Source organism: Genypterus blacodes, unplaced genomic scaffold, assembly GCF_046128005.1.
Source record: "Genypterus blacodes isolate CSIRO-AG114 ecotype Tasmania unplaced genomic scaffold, CSIRO-AGI_Gbla_v1 ptg000148l_1, whole genome shotgun sequence".
In the NCBI taxonomy this organism is placed as follows: Eukaryota; Metazoa; Chordata; class Actinopteri; order Ophidiiformes; family Ophidiidae; genus Genypterus; species Genypterus blacodes.
The window spans coordinates 717,346-731,955 of record NW_027466950.1 but is presented as its reverse complement, the minus strand read 5'-3'; the positions used below and the strand labels follow the sequence as shown (position 1 = coordinate 731,955).

The 14,610-nt window shown below is 42.6% G+C and overlaps 1 protein-coding gene across 2 annotated transcripts in view; it reads left to right on the top strand.

Moving 5' to 3' along the window:
• The window catches only part of klf12b (Kruppel like factor 12b), a 37,791-nt gene extending 24,325 nt beyond the window's left edge, over positions 1-13,466 (top strand). For both annotated transcript variants that reach the window (XM_076165650.1, XM_076165651.1), the window contains exons 5-6: positions 6,425-6,582; positions 8,153-13,466. In XM_076165650.1, the coding sequence (XP_076021765.1) occupies positions 6,425-6,582; positions 8,153-8,334 (340 nt within the window). In that variant the 3' untranslated portion in view covers positions 8,335-13,466. The remainder of the gene's footprint in view (positions 1-6,424; positions 6,583-8,152) is intronic.
• Positions 13,467-14,610: the final 1,144 nt, after the last annotated feature.

The window sequence follows — 14,610 nt, the reverse complement described above, 5'->3', positions numbered from 1 at the left end:
TTTGTGACCACTAGGGGGCGGAAAAACTCCTGACCGAACACAGCAGACACTCAACAGACAGAGCAGCATGAGCATTCCACGAGAGATGACAATGTCGGCCACCTGGTGTATGTCAGTGAAATATTTATTTATTTATTTAACTCTTTAACAGCTTTTTAGACGCCAGACTTTATTTCCCCGTAGCAGTGTTGAGGTTTACTCACGTTTATGCTGGAGGGTTAGGGGGCGGGGGAGGGGCAATAGAGTCTATGTGCAGGGTGAAAAAAAGAAAAACTAAGACTTGAAAACCTCTAAATCCTTTGCAAGCATCTATTTTGATGAGAAGGAGAGAAAGTCCAATCTATATGTTTACTTGACAGTTGCCTAGTCAGATTGTTACAGTCAGTGAAGGCGGAGCCAAACACAGACTCGAGCGAGAAGGAGCTATGTAGAAAGAAGTAACTTGCTTAAATTTGAAAAGATAGACAGGTTGGGGTCAAACACCACAAGAGGATCAGGCAGGGATGGGAAACGCATGTAGTCGAGTGAGGCAGAGATCAAGAACAGTCAGAGAATCAAGGAAAAGGGTTTCGGAAACAGCTCGAGGTCTAAGATGAAAACTTGGTCTGAGCAGAGAAATCAAGGCTGGGCAAGGAATCATGAATGAATCACTAGACGACCTGCTGATAAGCGGATGGAAAACTGGAATAGACACACTGATGGGTTGATGGGAGGCAGGTGTGCTGGCCGGGCGGGTGAGGTGAATCCGGTGGGAGGTGGAGAGCGGCCATAGAGGAAGCCACTCCCACACCACACACACACATACACACACAGACACAGATACAGACAGAGGCGGGGAGAAAACAGGAGACACGGGAAATAACTGGAGACACGACGGAGCTGTAACACAGATATCTGTTTTATATCAGATATATTTCCACATGTGAACTTGGCCCAAAATACATCAGACAAGATCCAATTCCATTTACTTTCCTCATACTGTTTTTATCTTTTATGTACAACATAATGCATAAGTGCAACATAAAAATCTGCCGTAGCTGTGTAAACGTGGACCGAATACCAAGAAAATCACACAATACTGACTTAATACTTTGAAATGGTTCGAATATTGTTTAAAAAAATTTATAATTCTATCTTATTATAGGCCTCTGCCATATGGAGGCTTTTATTTTGAAGAAGTTGTCCTCTGTATGCGCCTCTTGAACTTCTGCTCCGGGCAGGAGAGAGTATATTCTTTTCCAGGGATTAAAATAGTAACTTGTGTTTCTCCACTGACTGAGCTTTCAGGGCTAAAAATATACTTTAAAAAAGAGTCAATGATTTAAGGAGGGACACTTTAAATTAACAAATCTGAAAAAGCTACCTGCTCTGACACACATTATGAATCGCTAATGTAATTAGAGCATTAATGTGTTATCTCTAAGACGTCTCATAGTGAGTCACCCTGGATGACAGCGTCACTTCCATTCCCAGAATCTATAAAACTTCTTACACGTGCATGGACGTCTTCTATCCCATTTGCATGCATCTGTGTGGGTGTGTATGTATGTGGCTGAGTGCATATGGCCCAAACATACTTAATGGCCCGGTCAGCCTGCAGTCACCACGGCTCCTGTGGTGCCGGTCCATCTGTGTTGAATGAAATGTCTCTGAGCTTTCCTCTCCAGTGGACGACAGCTTACAGTGTCCTGATCAGAAGCAGGAACGAGCGGAGAAACATTTGGGATCGGCCCTGCTCTCCTCCCCCTGCTGCCCGTAAACCCAGAACAGTCATAACTAGCAGCCTGGCCGAACTCAAGCGAATGCCCGCGGGGCTGTTATTTAGACTAACAGCTAGGAAACTATTCCAGGACTGTGGCTGCATGTGTGAGCATCCTGCTAATGATGTACAAACGTTAACAGGGGCCTGGGCCGGGGCGGTAGCGACGGGATCGACCCCAACTGGCTTTGTTTTGATGGTTACGGTCCAGCTTAGGGGGTTAAAGCTGTGTACAAGTGTGTGAGGATTTACTATGAATGGAGCAAAAACAGCCTTGCGTGTATGTTGTGGTGACACTTTGTTTCCCGCTGGGGTCGTTTAAAAGTACAAGCAGAGGTTGCCGGGTTTCAGGGAACACACACACGCACACAAACACAAGCACACACGCACAGAGGAGGACTCAGGTTTCGAAGCAGGTTATTGAAAGGGACAGGCGTGCCCCCGAGTGCCACACGTGGGTGCTGGGTGGTCAGAGGAGAACAGAGGTTGGCAGGGCCCAACCTTTCACTGCCCAAGCTTTCACTATGGAGATAAATCACCAGCCAGGCTTAGCAGCACCCTGCCAGAAACCTGCCCACACACACTTCTCTGTGTTGTGTAGAAAACTGCTTGTGTGTGCACCTGTGCATATACTGTATATGTGTGTGTGTGTGTGTGTTTGTGTGTACACACCGCGTGAGCCAGAAACCATGTAAGCGTGTGTGCATGTCTGTATGTATTAATTCTTGTGTGTGTGTGTGTGAGAGAAAGAGAGTTTGTGATTGTGTGTGTGTGTGTGTGTGTGTGTGTGTGTGTGTGTGTGTGTGTGTGTGCGCACGCGTTTCTGCAGAGTGGACGGAACAGCTGGTTGAAGAAGGAGGTCAGCCATTGTCAACAGGAACACAGACTTGCATGTTTGTCTGAGAAAAACAAAGCAGTCTGTAGTCTTCTTGAGTTACATGACGGTTTGGCCACATGAAGGAAGAATGTGAGCTCTGTACGCATAGGACACATGCACTCTGTGGATGCTTGCACAGGGACAGGAGACATTTACGCTAAATCACTCCTCTCCTGCAGTTTGCTATCCTATCTCCTTGTGTAAATGATATATGTCAGCATATACTGAAGCAATGTACACACTGTTTTATGCAGGTTTATTACAGCAGTCCTCCAGAAACGGTCTGGGGACGAGAGTGACTGCATCTTAGAATTCAGGTATCCACATATAAATAAATGAGTGAAAAGGAAGAGAGGTGAGAGAGCGAGAGAGAGAGAGAGAGAGAGAGAGGGAGAAGGAAAGAGAGAAAGCAAGAGAGTGTCATGTGCTTCTTGGGCAGCCTCTTCCATATTCATGCGTTTCCCTGGGGACGGGCGGATTGCCTATAGTGGGAGAGCGCAAGTGAAGGAGCGAGAGAGAGAGAGATGTGTGTGTGTGTGTGTGTGTGTGTGTGTGTGTGTGTGTGTGTGTGTGTGTGTGTGTGCCTTTGTGCATGTGTGTGTGCGTTGTCTCTGCTGAAGTCTGGCGGGTCTCCGAGGACCTGGGGGCCATGGAGCAGAGCAGGTGGAGGGAGGGGGGGGCAGTATCCTCGGACAGGTACAGGAATGCCCGGTGGGCTCTCATCCAGGGCATACACACACATACACAGACACACAGACACACACACTTTCCTGTTTTTTGGATAATTCCTCTATTAGGTCCACGATAAGAAACTTGCAGTGTCATTGAAACGGTGTGTTGTTCTGAACCCGTTTCCTATGAGAAGTTTGAAAAATATGCACTCAGTTCAGTGTTTGTGTCACGGAAAACCCCCGGTGCAGGTGACACACATACACACACACTCACTCATACACACACACACTCACACACTCGCACACACACATGCTGGCTCTGTGTCTTACTCATTGAAACAGCGGATGCGTGGAGGGAAAACGGGGAAACAAAGGCAGTAAAACAGCGGTCAGAGCTGTTTGAAATGCTTCTCGGCTTGTGCTTCCTATTTTTTTTCTGTCTGCGACGCAAACACAGATACATTCACAGGGCCGGGATGCCAGGGTGACGCAAGGGTCAAGGTGCACTGATGTGAAGTTGCCCCCTTGGTTCACATGAGAAAGATCTCCCCATTGATTCTCACACAACAGCTGCTATTCACAGCTCAGCGTTACAGACTGAATCAAAAACACTTGACACTTCTGTTGCATTTGTGTCCTTATGTCATTCATACAAATATCAGATTTATGGAATCCATCAGTCATTAGTGAGCAGCATGAAGATCTCTAGCAGCTAGAAAGTTCCTTATATATGCGACTCTATTATGTTTTTAATAACAAAATTCCAAAATGTAGTTCAAACTTTAAAAAAATCTTGAATATTAACCAATAAGGTTTTTTTTATTAATTCTAGAATTTTTTGTAGAAGTAAATACTTTTTCTTATTTTTCTTTGGATGTTCAGTGCAGGTTTTTGGTAAGAATTAAAAGTAAAATTGTGAAAATTAAATTAAAAAAATTGGATTTGCCTGGAATTTTTTTAAATTAAAATAATATAATCAAGTTCATTTAGATTTTTTATTTTTATTTTTTCAGAATATTCAGAGTAGAGGTGGTGGAAATGTGACCACAGATATATTTGAAAATATTTGATTTCTTCTAAACTCAACAAATAAGCAATTGTTCACATAAATCGGTTTTATTACTTTGTGGCTTTATTACTTCTTTTTCAATTTTATTGCTTATTTCCGTGCTGAGCTTCTGCGATACCATTACTGTGTGTGCAGTGTTGTTTTCCTCTATTAAAATTCCATCTGATATCATAAACAGATAGAAAGCACAACTTTGTTTGGTTCATTGGCTATAAACAAATGGCGTCTTGGTAAAAGTGAACGTATGTGTACTGGATCAGAACCGGCTGAGCTCCTTAGCAACAGACTTATCCACAAGAGGAAAAGCACTCAGGCTGTATTAAACTGATTAATTTATGATTTAAGTCCCGAGTCGTCGGTCAGTCTTTGTTTTAGAATGTGTCGCATTCAGACCTTCCTAAATTATATCATAATCATGGCATCACTTCATAGATGAAGTCAGAGTGTAAACATCCGCCTCATCTGCTCGATGTCTCGGCTCAGAGTGTTTCCACTGCGAGTACTGTCTCTCCTCTTCACTCCCCAGGACACACACACACACACACACACACACGCCTGTGCTCTACCTTTCTCCAGATATAAGATTAGTCGATAGCTCAGAAATCTCATCAATCATTTCTGGTGAATCCTTCCAATTTGCCTTCAACTTTATGAATACACTTCTTTGTTTAACTATTCACTTTTGACATCACGTCACGCTATATTTTTTGAACTTTGTGTGTCTCTCTGTGTGTGTGTGTATGAGAGAGAGAGAGACAGAGAGATGATCAGGGAGTTGCAGTTCACTTCATATCTGACCCATGTGCTCATTTCCTGTGCAGCTTCAGATTGGCTATAGTCCAAGAGCAACAGGTGATCTGTATGTATATGTGGCCTTTTCTGTATTTTTGTGTATTTGCTGAGCTCTTGTGCGTATATCCAGAAAGTGTGTGTGTGGGTGTGTGTGTCTGTTTGTTCATCCGTCCTGTGTGTCTGTATGCCTGAGAAATTGTGCTTCGATGCAAGAGAGAGACAGGAAGTGGGCTGTGTGCGGTGGAGACGGTTCACACGAGGGCCCTGTCTGGACTCCACCGCTGCTCTCTCAAATCTCTCTAACATGACTGAAGTCGTTCGTCTTCAGCCCCTCTCTCCTTCCCCCTTCCCCCTTCCACCTTCCCCCTTCCCCCTTCCTCCTCCTCTACCTGTGTCTCAATGACCTCAGCGGGGACCTGAAACAAAAGCCACACTCCACCGCCGCCGCCGCCAGAGCCCTTAAAATACGTCCCACAGACATTACTCCCCCCTCCAGAAACAGAGAAGTTCTTGTTATCTGTCTCACTCTCTGCTGTGTGTGTGTGTGTGTGTGTGTGTGTGTGTGTGTGTTGGTAGACAATCATAGTTGTGAGAGAGACTTCTTTGGCAAGAAACCACAACTCAACCCTTTTTTTCTGCCTCCCCTTGTTTTCTTTGTGTGCGTTTGTGGTGGGGGCACTTGTGCAGATGTGTTTCCTTGTGTTTGCACGCACACATACACTCACATACACACACATACACACAGGACCCACTTCCCTGCCGGGCTTCCATGAAAGCAGTGACAAATTAAACAACCAACACTGATATTGATTACATATCGGAGGAGGAAATGCCATGATAAATGTTATGGACGGCACAAATAGCTCCGCCATCATTAACTTCATTGGTCATCAGCGAGTATTAACACAGCTTCTACCTTTGATTGATGAAAGGATGAATACCAGCTCACTTACCTCATCGGCTGACTCCAACTTGATGCTGCACTGCCACCTGCTGGCAGAGTACTGAAATTGACTCACACGTTTTTGTTTGTTATTCCTGAACGGATGAATAATAGACTATAATTTAGGAAGATCTGGATCAGGATGTGGCAGATTAACAAATATGGAAGAATCATTCAGGATACTCTATTAGAACAAACACACTTTGTCTGCTTGGTGTGTCTGGTCTTGGCCTTAGCATCAGGGCTGAACTAGACAAATCACGTTAAATTCCAAAGCAATTCTTTAATTTTGCTTGATCTCCTCCCTTTGCAGTTCCATGTCACCGTTCAGTATTGAGAGCATACGGCGCCCCCGGAGGTCAGAGTCTCCAGACTCCAAAAAGAGAAGAATCCACAGATGTGACTTTGAGGGCTGCAATAAGGTCTACACCAAAAGCTCCCATTTAAAAGCACACCGGAGGACGCACACAGGTCAGTAGCTCTCAGTTTGTACATTTATATGCTGTCAGTCTGATTTTAATGCTTAGATATACTGCAATCATTCCACTCATGTCAACCAGTAAGACGATCTGAACACGTCGGCATACATGAAATCAATGAGCGTGAATTGATCGGTCCGTGCACGTTGAGGATCATTTCACACGTGGGTTTTCAGGCTAACCAAACATCCATACTGCTGCTCAGGTTTCACTTTTATTAGAAGGAAAGGAAGTCAAACATTCAACACCGAAGCCTTTTTTAATATCTATGAAGAGGTCAAACTGTGAGGGGAGGGGGCAGTGTGAGTAGGGCGAGTGCTGAACTAGTTTAAAGCTAGAGAGAGCAGAAAGCAGATAGGTGATGTTGTGTAAGTTGGCCTAGTTTGGCTGATTTTGGCTGATTAAGAAGTATCTTTGCTTGAGTTAGTTTAGTTTTTGTCTGTGATATTTCAGCGTAGAACACAGATTTCACTGCACATTGTATCATGACAATCATATAGAATCTTGATCTTGATCTTGCTGCGTCATAAGAGATCCCACAAACATCTTTTCAGGATTAAGTCACCGTGACCTAGATGGGCATTGTGGCGATATCATAAACGGCTTGTTTTCTTCGGCATACGATAGTTATTGATTTTGAGCAAACGGCTCTGGCACAGACGGGACGTGGAGCTGTGAGAGCAGAGGACCGATTCCAGAGAGAAGCTGGGGCAGCAAAGAAGAAACCAAACCGCAAGCCTTGTTGAACGAGCATCTCTAATTAATTGAGTGTGAATGTTGTCTCCACAGGAGCCACACTCACACACACACACACACACACACACACACTGCTGCTTCCGCTGCCTCAATACTTTCATCTGAAAATGCAGTATGAATGTTCAATTCTGGTACCTGACTTCCTGTCTTCCTCCACCCAAATGGTATCAGTTAGTCGCAGTCTTGACCTTTGTAACTGTAATTGTAAACCTTTAGCAGTGGGTTATAGGTTACAGCAGACTTGTATTTGATGCAGATATGGTGCCATCATTAAGGGGTGATGTCATACTACATTTTATTTACAAAGTACATGATAGATAGCAACAAGATGACAATAAGACTTAAATGTGTGTTAAACAGTAAACTGAAATCATGTATGATGTGTGTATTCAGGGACACAGGGCAAAAAAGTAATACTTAATACCTCCACCAAGGAGGTTATGTTTTTCCTGCGTCCGTCTGTTTGTTAGTTTGTTCAAAGGATTCCTGAAATAATCCTGAGCTGATTTTGACTAGACTTGGCAGAAGGATGAGGCCTTAGATCTGGTTGCCAATCCAAATCTAGTAATTAAAAAAATGCCTCTTACCATTTTGAGACTTTTCCATATTTTTCTTATTCTTTAAATACATTACACCAGTTTGAATGGCAAAATAAGCTGTTTCGAATGACAAATAGAACAATTAAGTCTGAATTAGGGTTTAAATCCCAAGGTGACTCTTGAGTGTGAAGGTAAGTGTGAAGCCAGTGAGAGTGATGAAATAGCCTCGACAAGCTGTTAAGCTGTGTATTTTGTCTTCCTCTCCAGGGGAAAAGCCATACAAATGCACCTGGGACGGCTGCACGTGGAAGTTTGCCCGCTCCGACGAGCTGACGAGGCATTACAGGAAACACACGGGTGTCAAACCCTTCAAGTGTGCAGACTGTGACCGCAGCTTCTCCAGGTCTGACCACTTGGCCCTGCACCGGCGGAGACACATGCTGGTGTGAAGCAGCAGGGGAGAGAGAGAGAGAGAGAGAGAGAGAGGACGAATGGTCAAACAGAGAAGGAACAGACACACATACACAGGCAGCCAGGGGAGCGGGATCTCCCTGTGAATGTTATTCAGCTGGCCTGGACACACACTCACAAACACACACACACACACACACGCATACACACACACACATGTATACACACACGTGCACACACACACACGCACACGCACACACACACACACACACACACACACACACACACACACACACACACACACACACACATTCATCCGTCAGAAGGAGAGAAGATGGAGAGGTGCACAGAGCTTGTCGGAGCACAAAACAGGGTCACTTCTGGATCCTCTGCGGGTTGGAAGGAAAAGACGGCAGGATCTTTTGTTTTGTCGTTTGGAGTATAATAGGGAACTGTGTGTTTCACAGCACTGTGTGTGCTGTAAAAAAAATCATTTAGATTTTTAACATGAACTCGCACTCTTCATTTGGACAAAAAAATGCAATCGTAAATGTCTCTTTTTGGTGTCTTTATTTTCTTTTTTGTTCAAATGGCTGCTCGCCAGGCATTTATAATGTGAAAGACCCCAGTGTTTGGAAGGGATTTGCTGTGCTTGTCCTATTGAACCAGGCAACATGTAGGCCTGGACCGGATGACAGGAGAGGACTGGGGACAGGAGATAACTGGGGACAGGAGAGGACTGGGGCCTGGTCGGAACTCCAGGCAGTGTTGTTGTGCTATATTCTGAGTTTTAACCAGCAGAGGGCGCCATCTAATCATGGATGGTATTCTGCTGGACGCCTTCTGTTGAGTCCGAGGCGTCCAATACCCAGAGACACAGAGGGCTGGAGACTTTCACCCATCCCACAACCCAGCAAAACAACAAGTGATTCAATCATCAATCGATCATCAATAGCTACAACCAGAATAGAGCATCACTTTCACTTTTTTGTCTCAAACGACAGAAACCTGGACACATATCACATCACCACACCAGCAAAGAAACACATCATTCACCGTCCACTCGCAGAGCCGGACGAACCACAGATGTCACCAGTGCGATTCTTTATGTTGAGCCACTTGAAAGCATTTTTCTTAAACAAAACAGAAAAAAAAAACTCTTTGGTGGATTTTGTGCTGTGATTAGCAATCAGTAAAGTGCAATCTTAAAGGGTAAATATGATTTCAGTATGACACCTTTTTGTTTGTTGTATCTTGCTTTTTGATGCCTGCTTTGCTTATGTTTGACTCCGAAAAAAAAACAACCCCCTCATGTACAGTGAACGTTGAAACAATCAGTGGAGATTTCCAGTATGTGAAGATGAAGAAGAAGAAAAACAGAGGCACCTTACAGACTCACGCTTTGGTTCTCTTTCACCCAATCCGCTTTATTGTCCAGCTCGATTTCTGCCAGCTGCCGTGTTCCAGGGAAAGTGTGATTTCTAAAGAGCAATACGTCCCGAACAACAATAATAAGAAGGAAGGGCCGACCTCCGACCTTTTATTCTGTTTGCTGATGTCAGCTGAGAAGGCTCGGCCATCGTGGTAGAAGCTTCTCGTCGTGTCCGCGTGGGGATTCCCTCTGTTACTCTGTTAGTGAGGAGGTCAGTTGCTCCGGGAAAACTATCTGATCTGATGTCCGTCTGTCTGCGCCTCAGTTGGCGAGTTCCTCCCAAATGTTTCATTTTCTGGTGAACTTGAACTGTTTTCACCTCGGATCTGACATAAAGTGGCAAAATATGTTGGGATTTGTTGGATTACTGCTTGTTTTCATTATTAAAAGTGGTCAAATCTTCACCAAAGTCACAATAACAGATGAATCATTTACAGGCTAGAGCGCCTCCTTTAGCAGCAGTGACCTCCACTCAATGTTGATCTGACTTTTTGACCGAGAGACCACTGCTTGGCAATACATACCTGTCGCTCTAATTCTTTTGATTGTTGTTGTTATGTTACATCATCCAGCTTCAGTTGAGCAATTTGATGCAATTTGGATTTAATGACCTTTTTAAAGGGCAGGAAACTTATGTGACGAACACGTCCAAGCCCATTTCAATGAGTTGATCACCTGACACCTTTACCATTACTTCAAGCAGCTTGTGATTGTCTGTTATTGTGACTTTGGTGGACATCAGGCCACGTTTGATGAGGAATTCATCCAGAAATCCAACCTATTCCAACAGATTTGCTAATAGTATATTCAGGTTTGTCTGAGATTTGGTTACTAACAGATGCTGAAACACAGAGGAGTCACAGACACAGACACAGACACACACACACACACACACACACACACACACACACACACACACAGATCAGACACAGGTTACATTTCCAAGCAGATTGGATGATTTCAGTACAGTTAGTACTAGACAGGAATACATTATCCCATGGAGAACATCACTAAATATTCATTTGAAAGTTTAAATGAAAAAGTTCCATTTTATAGTCATGGTAACGCATATATTTAACGTATTTCTTTGCCGTGTAAAAGCTGCAGACATAAAATGAGAACAGCAGGGCAGCCAGTATTATATGATAGTGCTGCTAAGTGCAGCTTTTGGACTGAGGCCAGTAAGTGAAAATGGTAACCTTTCTGATAATAGCACCTTGAAAACCATATGCTTTCTATCTCTCTCACACACACACACACACACACACACAAGTACTCAAACACACACACTTGCACACTTATATCTGACATCCTCACTTTCAGTAAGCAGCCAAATCGAGGAAACGATTTCCACACATGCACCCAACGTATGCGACTCCCCCTTTGATAATGTATGTTGTCATATTTATGTATATTATTTGTGCACATGTCATTATGCCCAGTTGTATTATCATTTTGGCAAAAAGCATATCAGCACCTTGTTTGTTTGTTAGTATGATTTTCAAATTATTTTATTTCAGATGTCAATTTATAAACAAATAATCCTCATCTTATTTTATCATCCATATAGTGTATAAGAACATTTTATGATTGAGGGGCACTTCATCCTTGCATATAACTCTTTTTTTCTGTAAAAAGGAATCTTTTGAAATGTTGTAATATATGTGATAGTGAAGATTATTACAAAGTTCTACAGCCTGTATATACATTGGAAAAATAGGGCTTTTGATTAGTAGATGCAGGAAAATACATTTATACATGTAAAGTCTTTTTCAGAGACTGTAATTTATCTAATTTGATATACAGTGAAATGGGGCTAATAGTTTTCATCCTGTAAATTATCATTTGTGGTGTTATAAATAATAACAGTTTGCTTCTTTTGGGTTTGTGGTTAACTAAGTTCATGTTTGAATCATGATTTTTCCAAGGCTGAACCAGTGTTTTGCTATAATCAAACAAGTTATTTATAAGGTACTCGATTCCCTGTCTTGCTACTTTGCCACACCTGGACAAGAAATTCTATTGATTAAGCACATATCAACATGTACTCTTATATTCAGTATATGACTTTGCATGCCTTAATCCAACAATTCTTTTGAAGAACTCAATTAGACTTGAAGATGGCTACGAGTGTGTCGACAGGACAGGGTGTATTGTATTTCCCTTCAGCATCTCTTTAACTCACTTCAAAGCATAATTTTGTAACGGCAACCAGGGTCAAAGTTATGCAATAATAATGAATAGTGCCTCATATCACAAACGTGTAATATCAATTTCAACATGTGTGCTCCAATTAATAAATTTCAGACAGAAAAAGGGTGAATTTTGAAAAAGCACAGACAACATTATGCAAGTCTGACCTCTAATGTTCCGCTTTGTTTTTCGCACTGAGCCTTACGCCATCGTTTCCAACGCAGCATTCTCCCATCGTGTGTTCACCGGCTTTACGCCATTACATTATTGTTTTGACTGCAAGGTTTTCAGTCATCCAGGTCATGTGGGTATCTCACAGGAATAGCTAGAGGTAAAAGGATTCATGTCGCCATTCATCCAAGTAGCTTCTCCACTTATAAGTCATTTATCCCCTGAGAGTCGTTTATACCTTGGGCCAGGTGACTCATCGGGTCAAGTGGGAGTCTTTGATGATCTGTTCATTGGGGAGACCTTCAGACAGTGAAGGAGAAGAGAAACCCCCTTTCCCAGGGTCAGAATTGGTTAGGATGCATTCCACAAATTTGTAACTTTCCATGTTTAGCCATCAATCAGCCATGCCCACTCAATGCACCAATATGCTGAGTGTGTCGAGGTGTGAGTTGCTCTCCAATGTGATCCTTTAAGAAGCAACCTGCTGCTTCAACAACCCTAATGACTCTCTAACCTTCACCATGTGACCCCAGCAGTCGCGTGACCCGCAAGTGTGAGCGACTCTCACACGATACACAACTTAGGACCGAAGAAGCAGCTTGGATGACAGGCGGAACTAAAACAATCCGGCCTCCTGGAGCTCCTACAGCGAGATATTGTGATTTAGCTTGCAATAATTCACTCCCTCTATCGGGAACAAACTGAGTTACTAAGTCCTCTTGATGTTTCAGCTTTGGAAACAGGAGATAATGAGGAATCTTACGCTGAATATACTGTGGCAGGATTCCAGCTGTAGACTGACGCCTTTGTGAATGAATACAGATGTTACTCTCTATCAGTCCTCTCTCTCTCTCTCTCTCTCTCTCTCTCTCTATCCCTCTCTCTCTCTCTCTCTCTCTCTCTCTCTCTCTCTCTCTCTCTCTGTGTGTCTTTACTTTCTGTGTAACATCTGCTTTAATTTCCTGCTTTTGAAAATCTTTAAATACTGAAGCCAATGCCTATGTTTCAAGTTTGCTGATATTACGTACAGTAATCGTCGTTCCTGTATTTATGTAAAGTGAGTGTAGTGTAAATATATTCCGATCTTTTCATTCTTACCGTAAAGATTGTGATATTGCTCAGCGTCGCTTCAAAAGGGAGATTCTGCTCACGGAATTCCACAACTGCAAAAGAAATTTTTAATCCTGATATTTTTCAAGGCGTCCTTTTCTTTTCTCCGAAGAGTTGTTTAAGTATCCAGTCAGTGTTTTTTGCCTTTTTCTCTGTATTTTTCATATGGATGGAGCTGTGAAATTTAAAATAAGTTCAAACATATACATGTATATTAATATGAATGGAGGCATGAAGGTTAATAAAGTTGCATTTTGTATGTAACATGTTGTGTGAGTGATGTGGCTGGAATGTGGTTCTGGTGTCACCTGACATGTGAGCTGCTCTGGCGTTTGGTGGCATTCAGAAATCTGATCGCAGTATTAGGAAAGTGTTTCACATGATTGCTACATATAGGTTACACACAACCTTCACAGTGCGTTTGATTACCACAGGGAGAAGAAAACGCCTCGACATCGGCCACAGGCTTATACCAGTGATTTCAATATGAGGAAAATGTCTGAGCTTAACACTTAAAGTCGTTTATGTGGTTTAACTTTTATGTTGCACTGTAAAAAACAGGCAACAACAACTTCATGGGATATTTGTGCTGTTCTGAAATTCACATTCACCCCAAGTCTGTCAACAAAGTACATAGTGTGAATACAGGCTCTATCTATCTATCTATCTATCTATCTATCTATCTATCTATCTATCTATCTATCTATCTATCTATCTATCTATCTATCTATCTATCTATCTATCTATCTATCTATCTATCTATCTTGCTATCTTGCTATCTCGCAGTCTCTCTGTCTCTCTCTCGCGCTCTCTCTAAAAAAGGAACACAAACACAAATCATAAATTATTTCCACCAGCAATCAGGAAATGAATGGTTAATTCTTGAAAGGTGCTTCCAGTTGTATGTAGTATGTTCTACTTTCGCAACCAAATAATCAAATTCTCTCTGACACCTGATTGGCTTTTTACAAGTTTCATATTTTTTTTCACAAGGGATCTTTTGTCGTCCTGTCAAGTCCATTTGACAAATGAAAGACAAATATTATGAAAAGTAATCCTGAAAAAGAAAAGACTCGGATGAATACACAATCACATGATTGTTCAGATAGTGGAGAGATGTTGTTTGAAGAGCAGGTATGCGTTAATGGCAGCCGGAGATTATTTGGTGGAGTGAGTTGCACTCTCAAGGAAACGCCCTGTGTATTCTGCACTGTAATCCAACAGTAATTGGATCTGCATGAACATTTCTGTCAACTGGTGGAGGATTCAGATGATTACAATAACAGGGGTTCAATTCCCCCTCCGCGGTGCGTTTAGCTGCCCTGTGTATCGCGTATGATTTATCACTCACGTTCAGGCGATAGTGCGGTCTTTTGCTGTGTTACACCGAGTGCACCCACATTATGTT